At 42.8% G+C, this 8,897-nt stretch overlaps 1 protein-coding gene across 7 annotated transcripts in view; it reads right to left on the reverse strand.

The window, feature by feature from the left end:
* The window catches only part of EPB41L5 (erythrocyte membrane protein band 4.1 like 5), a 147,500-nt gene extending 139,074 nt beyond the window's left edge, over positions 1-8,426 (reverse strand). Inside the window, exon 1 of one of the 7 annotated variants that reach the window (XM_086718396.1) lies at positions 8,269-8,426. Coding sequence is in view for 5 of the 7 variants with exons in the window: in XM_086718392.1 (XP_086574518.1) it covers positions 6,553-6,619 (67 nt within the window). In the remaining 2 variants the exon portion in view is untranslated. Of the gene's footprint in view, positions 1-6,552; positions 6,777-6,902; positions 7,096-8,268 lie in introns of those variants that run through there. The other 6 variants (XM_086718395.1, XM_086718392.1, XM_086718393.1 and 3 more) reach the window with 6 other exon arrangements.
* Between the last annotated feature and the right edge of the window lie 471 nt (positions 8,427-8,897).

An 8,897-nucleotide genomic window follows, 5' to 3' on the forward strand; every position in this document is an offset into this window, starting at 1 on the left:
AGAAAATAAAATTTTAGATAGGTTTTTGGTTTACAAAAGCACTCAAATAGAACATCTGGCCCTGTCTCTTTCTCTCCAGGTTTCTCTTCAGACACTGCTCCCTTTGCACCTTACAAAGGTACTATTTCAGCAGCCTAAGAAAGGTACTATTAACCCAGATGTCAAAAGCCCATGTATCAGAAAATCCCGACCTATTTTTAAATTCAATTCCACCTGTATCTCCCCTGAGAAACATTCTCTGATTGCCAAAGAGTCACTCCCATCATCACACTTCCACTGAAACTTGAAGATTGTTTACTGTTTCACTAATCAGATTTTAATTATTCATTTACATGTCTGTCTCCTTTATCATTGGCTCCTTGAAGACACAATTTCTATTTTGAATAGACTTCATCAACAAGTACAACAAATGGTTAGTAAAGAATCTTACTTGCTGCTTAGAAAAACTCCCCAAAATACTGTCTTATTTTGATGAGTAAACTAGGGGTCCGATAAATGAGACCATTGGCCAGGTCCATTATTTAGTAAATAATGAAGAGAGGGGCTCAAACTCTAATTTTTCTGGCTCCAAATATTGGTCTCTTTCTACTACGTCACAGAGCAATTTATGTAAAATTTATGCATATTTTAGAGAGAAAAAATTATCAAAGATCATAGCTAAAAAGCGTCTGCATGAAAACACAAGCACAAAACATACATGATAAATTTGTTGTTTAAAACATTTCAGTTTATTCAACAAATTGCAAGGGTGGAAGAGACGTAAGGAAAACTACAGATTAATAAGAAAGACTTAAAATATATATCCATCTTTTCAGGCGCCTGGGAGGCTCAGTCGATTAAGCGTCCGACTTCAGCTCAGGTCATAATCTTGCAGTTCATGAGTTCAAGCCCGGTGTTGGGCTCTGTGCTGATAGCTCAGAGCCTGGAGCCTGCTTCAGATTCTATGTCTCTGTCTCTGTCCCTCCCTGCTTTTGCTCTGCTTGCACACGCGCTCACTCTCTCTCAAATAAACATTAAAAAATTTTTATTAAAAAAAATAATAAATAAATAAATACATATATATCTGTTAATCACAATGCGCGGACCTACTTTAGATCCTAATTCAATTTAGGATCTAATTTTTTTTTTTTAAGTTGTCTGATGTTATCATTAAAGATGTCCTGTTTATGACACAAAAACAGACACTCAGATCAATGGAACAGAATAGAGAACCCAGAAATGGACCCACAAATGTATGGCCAACTAATCTTTGACAAAGCAGGAAAGAATATCCAATGGAATAAAGACAGTCTCTTCAGCTGGTGATGGGAAAACTGGACAGCGACATGCAGAAAAATGAACCTGGACCACTTTCTTACACCAAACACAAAAAATAAACTCAAAATGGATGATGAAAGACCTAAATGTAAGACAGGAAGCCATCAAAACCCTCGGGGAGAAAGCAGGCAAAAACCTCTTTGACATGGGCCGCAGCAACTTCTTACTCAACATGTTTCTGGAGGAAAGGGAAACAAAGCAAAAATGAACTATTGGGAAGTACCCAAAATCTATAAAGAAGTTATCAAACTCAACACCCAAAAAATGAATAATCCAGTGAAGAAATGGGCTAAAGACATGAATAGACACTTCTCCAAAGAAGACATCCAAATGGCTAACAGACACATAAAAAGTACTCAACATCACTCATCATCAGGGAAATACAAATCAAAACCACAATGGGATACCACCTCACACCAGTCAGAATGGCTAACATTAACAATTCAGGCAACAACAGATGTTGGCAAGGATGTGAAGAAAGAGGCTCTCTTTTGCACTGCTGGTGGGAATGAAACTGGTGCAGCCACTATGGAAAATGGTATGGAAGTTCCTCAAAAAATTAAAAATAAAATTACCCTACAACCCAGCAATTGCACTACTAGGTATTTATCCAAGGGATACAGAAGTGCTGTTTCGAAGGGGCATATGCACCCCAATGTTTATAGCAGCACTATCGACAATAGCCAAAGTATGGAAAGAGTCCAAATGTCCATCGATGGATGAATGGATAAAGAAGATGTGGTATATATACATACAATGGAGTATTACTCGGCAATCAAAAAGAATGAAATCTTGCTATTTGCCACTACGTGGATGAAACTGGAGAGTATATGCTAAGTGAAATTAGAGAAAGACAAATATCATATGACACTCATATGAAGAATTTAAAATAAACAGATGAACATAAGGGAAGGGAAGCAAAAATAATATAAAAATAGAGAGTGGGACAAAACATAAGAGACTCTTAAATATAGAGAACAGATAGAGGGTTACTGGAGGTGTTGGGGGGGGGGTGATGGTCTAAATAGGTAAGGGGCATTAAGCAATCTACTCCTGAATCATTGTTGCACTATATGCTAACTTAGATGTAAATTAAACAATAAATAAACTAATTAAAAAATTTAAACTAAATGTTAAAGAAGTCCTGTATAACCAGTTGATGCTTTAAACTAGATGCATTTGTAAATATGATGAAAATAGAAGCCAAAATGCTGAAATAATACCAATGTATTTAAAAATTCAATTGCTATAAATCCTCATTTTACAAGCACGCATACTCCTATGTAATTAGGTAAACTAGCAAAGACATGACAGTTGTCATCTGAACTTCCCAAGGATATGAATTATACATGCACACATTTGAAAACTGACTGGCTTGTTTATGATAACCAACGAATTACTGCCCTTTTTCTTTTAGATACAATAGTGTAAAGATATGTTCAACAGTTTAGATACAATAGTTTAAAGATATGTTCCCCAAAAAGTCCTTATTTTTTTAAAGATACACACTGAAATACTCATAAATGATGCAATGCCTAGTATTTGCACCAAAATAATACAAGGAAAGGAGTTAATTGGGGCTAGAAACTAAAATTGCCCAGGTAACTGGCCATTGTCAGAGCTGTTATGAAAGGCATATGAGGGTTCATTATATTCTTCTGACTACTTCTGTATATGTTGAATTTTTCCAAAATAAAAGTTTTTCTTAGGGAAAACAATGTTCAAAATGCACAACTGAGAGATTCCTAGGAAGCAAATGAACTAAAAAACAAGCTTCCTGACTTTTACCTTATCTTCTCCCTTGAAAATAAAAACTCATTATACAAGTAGTTAATCTGCTAAGAAAAAACAAAGGTTCTTTATGATATAATAGCTATGTATTCTGAACCGTAAAACCAAATGTCACAACAACTTTTTACAAAATATAAAAGCAACTTACATGAGGGGCACCTCATGGCTCAGGCCATGATCTCATGGCTTGTGAGTTCGAGTCTGAGTTGGGCTCTGCACTGACAGCATGGAGCCAACTTGAGATTCTCTCTTCCTCTCTCTCTGCACCCCTTCCCCGTGTGCACTCACTGACTCTCTTTCAAAATAAATAAATAAATAAACTTAAAAAGAGAAAAAGTAATGTATATGAAAATAGATTTCTGATAGACTAAGAATTTAATGTCAAAGAAATGAGGGGCACCTGGGCGGCTCAGTCGGGCATCCTGACTCTTGATTTTGGCTCAGGTCATATCTCATGGTTCATGGATTCGAGCCCCACAATGGGATCTGCACTGACAGTGCAAAGCCTGCTTGGGTCTCTCTCTCTCTCTCTGTCTCTCAAAATAAATAAACTTAATTCCTTCTCTTCCACCTCTGCCTCTCTTCTCCGCTGGTGTTCTCTCTCTAAAATAAAAAAATAAAAATAAATAAAAAGACAGCCAGTGTTGAAAAGGATATGGGATAAACAATCACCCTCACACATTGTCCTCTTTGGAAGATCTGACCACACTATCAAAAATGTTAATGTGCAAGGACGCCTGGGTGGCTCAGTAGGTGAGTGTCCAACTCTTGATTTTGGCTCAGGTCATGATTTTGTGAATTTTGGGTTCAAGCCCTGAGTTGGGCTCTGTGCTGATGGTGCAGAGCCTGCTGGGGATTCTCTTTCAAAAATAAATAAACTTTTAAAAAAAATCTTTAAATGTGGCACCCACGTGGCTCAGTTGGTTCAACGTCTGACTTCAACCGAGGTCATGATCTCACAGTTCATGGCTTCAAGCCCCACATTCTGTGCTGATAGCTGAGCCTGGAACCTGCTTCAGATTATGTGTCTCCCTCTCTCTCTCTCTCTGCCCCTCCCCTACTCATGCTCTGTCTCTGTCTCTCAAAAATAAATAAATGTTAAAAAAAAAAATGTTAATCTTAAAAAAAAATGTTTGGGGCGCCTGGGTGGCGCAGTCGGTTAAGCGTCCGACTTCAGCCAGGTCACGATCTCGCAGTCCGTGAGTTTGAGCCCCGCGTCGGGCTCTGGGCTGATGGCTCAGAGCCTGGAGCCTGTTTCCGATTCTGTGTCTCCCGCTCTCTCTGCCCCTCCCCCGTTCATGCTCTGTCTCTCTCTGTCCCAAAAATAAATAAACGTTGAAAAAAAAAAAAAATTAAAAAAAAAAAAAAAATGTTTACGTGCATACCCTTTCATTTGGCAATTTTCTACTTCTGATAAGATAACCTAAAGAAACAGGATGTGATCCAAGTTGTAGAAATAAGAATTTTCAGGGCATAAACTGCCTTACAATTTTAAATGTGTCCATCAAGCGGTTAAACAAACTATGGTACATCAACTGGCATACAACACAGCTGTTTTTTAAATACAGTGGACTCAGACACCAACAATATTTTTAAGTTAAAAATGAAATCAGAGAAAAATGGTAAGTTTTATCCCACCCTGGTGTGGGATACCTACATGTACGCAAAAGGACTAAGACATGCAACTGTTAAGGGAGGTTATCTCTGGAGAGGGTCATGTGAAGGTACCAAAGTCCTCTATAATAAGAATATATGAAGGTGTCAAAAGAGCTTTTATTTATTTATTTTTAAATGTTTTTATTTATTTTTGAGACAGAGAGAGACAGAGCATGAGCAGGGGACAGGCAGAGAGAAAGGGGGATACAGAATCTGAAGCAGGCTCCAGGCTCTGAGCTGTCAGCACAGAGCCGGACATGGGGCTCGAACTCACAGACTGTGAGATCATGACCCGAGCTGCAGTTGGCCACTTAACCGACTGAGCCACCCAGGCGCCCCTCAAAAGAGCTTTTAAAAATTATTTAAAGAAAAAAAGATGTTTCAAAATTCACTTTTTCCACCCAACTACTATTTCCATTCTTAACGCTACAGCAGATTTTTAGCAACCACAAATCTGATCCCAGTTTAAAAATCTTTAGTGGCCTTGCTCCCTGATGCAGCTCCTCCTCCTACCTGCCTGACCCTTCAGACAGCCTACTCCCAGCTGCTCAATCTGCTCTGGTATCCCTTCTGCTCAATCCAACAATCTTTTTAACTGCAGGCCTTTTTTGTTGTTTTGTTGTTGTTTCGGCTGTTCCATCTTTCTGGAATGCTCTTTTTCCACTTTATGTCTCCCCCATTTCCTCAGAAAAGCATTCCCTGACTCCTGAGTCTAAATGAGGTACACGTTTCAATACCCTTAGACTTTTCAACACTTAGAAAACTGTAATTAAACACCCAATTGTTTAATTATTTTTTTAACTGTGTACTTCCCCACTAAGACTCAAGGACCTGGTCTGACTCATTCAGCAAGATGACCTAGCTAGCATAGTAATCAGCATATTAGGAACTCAATAAAGAACTTCTGACACTAAAATGATACAGTGGAATTCTCAGAGAGTAGGTTTATATGTTTTTTTAGTGCTAGTTTTTAATCTGTGATTTCTAATTTTTCAGCAATGAACAAGGTTTCCTTTACAATCATAAAAACGCACTGTATTAACTGAAGGGTTTTTTTTTTAATCTAAAAACTCAGAAGTTTGTCATGAAATATGTACACGCTCCTAAGTGACTGATGGCCACATTCTTTGGTAGGCAATTGCTTTTTGATAAAGCAATATACCCATATACAGAAGTGCCATGAAGATATTAATACCTTTGGCCCCACTAATCCCAACACAGAAAACGTTTGTAAAAGAATAATTCAACAGAAGTAATACCTATCATTTGCTAACGAAGGTTACCTATAAAAGAAGAAAACTCTGCAAACTAGCTTACATGTATGAATAATTCACTATCTTAAGTAGGGTTCAACAACGTGTTAGCAATGCCAGAAATGGAGTTAAGGGTAATTCTTCCCCTCTTAAAAAAAATACTTCTGATATTGATTTAAAATGTGGCTGAGAGGTTTAAAAGACTTGGGTCTTCTTACCCTGAGCTAAAATTCATGAGACTTAGTAACCACAAAAGTAGTGACAGGTACCATTAAAGTTCACACACCGAAGAACCCACGAAGAACACGCCCAGCTCCACGAGTGGGGGCGGGGAGGGTCCTTTGGATCCCGCCATTGCTGGGAACACACCTGCCTCTCACAATTGCCAAGCGGCTGAAGTTTCGGTCAAACGCAAACCAACCCCCGAAGTCCACCCGGGTTTTTGTTGTAAAATCGTGACACACACTCGAGGTGGGTTTTTCCCTTGACCTGCCACATCCCCCTCGCCAACCAGACGGCTAACTCGAGAACTCACGGTGAAGGGCGACCCTCGGCCACTCACGAGGGAGTCGGGACCGGGCAGGGGTTGAGCCGGCACACATTAACCGGCCTTGCCCCGGACTCCCGGCTGCGGCTCACGGTATCGCCCGAAACTCAGCGGCCGGGCCCGATTGGCCGCCGCCGCCCCTCCCCTCCCAGCAGGTTTAATATTTTGCCGGCCGGCTGGGGAAGCAGCGGCGGCCGGAGGCGAGGTCCCGAGGCGAGGCCGCGAGCACGGAGCCCAGGCGCGGGCCGGAACGGGTCCCACGAGCCGGGAGGCGAAGCGGGGCGTGGACGGAGCCGGGTGCGGGCAGCGCGGCCGGGGCCACTGGGCCTCGCACTTACCTGGGCTGGGGACGGAGGCGCGGTGGCGAAGACGGCACGGAGAGCCGGCGACGGAAGGGAAGAGGCCCCGAGCGAGACTGAGGAGGGGGCGGCTCCTCTGGAGACGCCAAGAAATGGCGGCCTAAGGCGCGCGCCCACCCTGCGCTAATCCTGCGGAGGACCCCAGCCTCCCGCCGGCCCGCCCCTTAAAGCCCCTTCTAAGCTCCGCCCCCGGGGCGGGGCGCTCTGATCTTAAATGGGCAATGACACCGCCCCGGAAATCTCCCGGCTGGGCGAGACTCGGGTTAAACAGGCGATGCCAGGCCCTACCGGATCTGCAACCGGCGCTAGCGGCCCAGCGTCCACGGCTGGTTTAAAGGGGCGCTGCCGAAATCCAACCATGGTTTTCAGACCTCCTCCTTCGGAGGGGGTGCACGCCGGCAGAGAGCCCCCAAATTAGTCAGTCTTATCGCAAAGGTAGCTTAGCGCTCTCGGAATCCAGCATCAGGTGCCGCTAGACTCATTCATGTATTCGTCCAAGAAATTGATTCATTCAGCAAATATTTACTGCCCCATTGTTAGAGGAACTTTCATTGTAGTAGGGAGAAAGACGGTAATAAATACAGATAAAATAGTGGTATCATGAGGAAAAATAAAGCAGGGAATGGGAAATAGATGTCTGTTTAACATAGCGTGGACAGGGGACATTTCATCAGTTCTTTCCGCAGATAATTTGTGAAATTGCCCGTGATGGGCCAGGCGGTGTTCTAGACCCTGGAGATACAGAGGCGTATCAGGACAGACAAGAATCCCTCATGCAGCTTAAGTGCTAGCAGGAGAGACAGAAAATAAACGAGATACATTAGTAAAATTAAATACTGTTAGGCAGTGCTAAACGAGAGAGAGAAAAATAAAAGCAGGGGATAGAGATGGGGAATAAGGAAGTGGTCATTTTAGACAGACAGTGGTCACCTAGACAGACTAGGTGAGGAGGAAGGTCTCAAGAAAAAGGTGACCTTTGACTGAAGACCAAGGGAGGCAAAGGAGTAGTCCTGTGGACCCCTGGGGGAAGAGCAGAGGGAACCCCAAAGGCCCTGTTACCTGGGTGCTTGGCCTGCTCAAGGAAAGCCAGTGTGGCTGGAGGTGAGTAGATGGAGCCATGGGAGGTGACAAGACAGGGAGGCAAGAGCTTAAGGTGAGAGCTGTAAGGTGAAGGGCAGTGTGGACACCCACCACAGTCTGGGCAAGCCAGAGAGTCAACCCTGGAAGGTGTGAGGGTGTGAAGTGGCTGAAGTGGAGGACCCTGCAGGCTGAGATGAGAAGAGGCAAATACTGAGCCCCTTCTGGAGATTTGGCCCTGCCGGTCCCCCACCACCCCAAGACTTACAAGTTGGACTTGGCAGGAACAGCTGGTCTCTGATCCACGTGGTGTTGGCTGGGGCACATCACCTGGAGCTGGAGTGCCAAAATGGCTTCATTCTCTGTGGCATCTTAGCTGGGATGGCTGAAATGAACAGCTGAGTCCGGCTCAGGCCTCTTCCTCTAGCAGGGTAGTTGGGGTGGCTCAGGCCCCAAAGCCTATTGAGGGAAATGCCCAGAAGTCACACTGTGTCACTTCTGTTGCCTATTATGGTCAAAGCAAGTCACAGGCCAGACCATTTTCAACTAGGATGGAAATAAGATGCCCATTTTTTTTTTTTTTTTAGTAGTATTAAACAAATTTTCTTTCTCTACTTTTTAAAAATAGCTCCATTGGGGCGCCTGGATGGCTCAGTCCATTAAACGTCTGACTTCGGCTCAAGTTATGATCTCCGGGTTGGTAAGTTCAAGCCCCTCGTCAGACTCCGCACTGACAACTTGAAGCCTGCTTCAGATTCTGTGTCTCCTTCTGTCTGTCCTTCCCCCACTTATGCCACTCTCTCTCTCTCTCTCTCTCTCTCTCAAAAGTAAATATTTTTTAAAAATTTAATAAAAAAAATAAAATTGCTCCATTGAGATATATCGCATGTGATACAA

The sequence above is a fragment of the Puma concolor genome, chromosome C1 (assembly GCF_028749965.1).
Source record: "Puma concolor isolate L17-30 chromosome C1, mPumCon1.1.hap2, whole genome shotgun sequence".
In the NCBI taxonomy this organism is placed as follows: domain Eukaryota; kingdom Metazoa; phylum Chordata; class Mammalia; order Carnivora; family Felidae; genus Puma; species Puma concolor.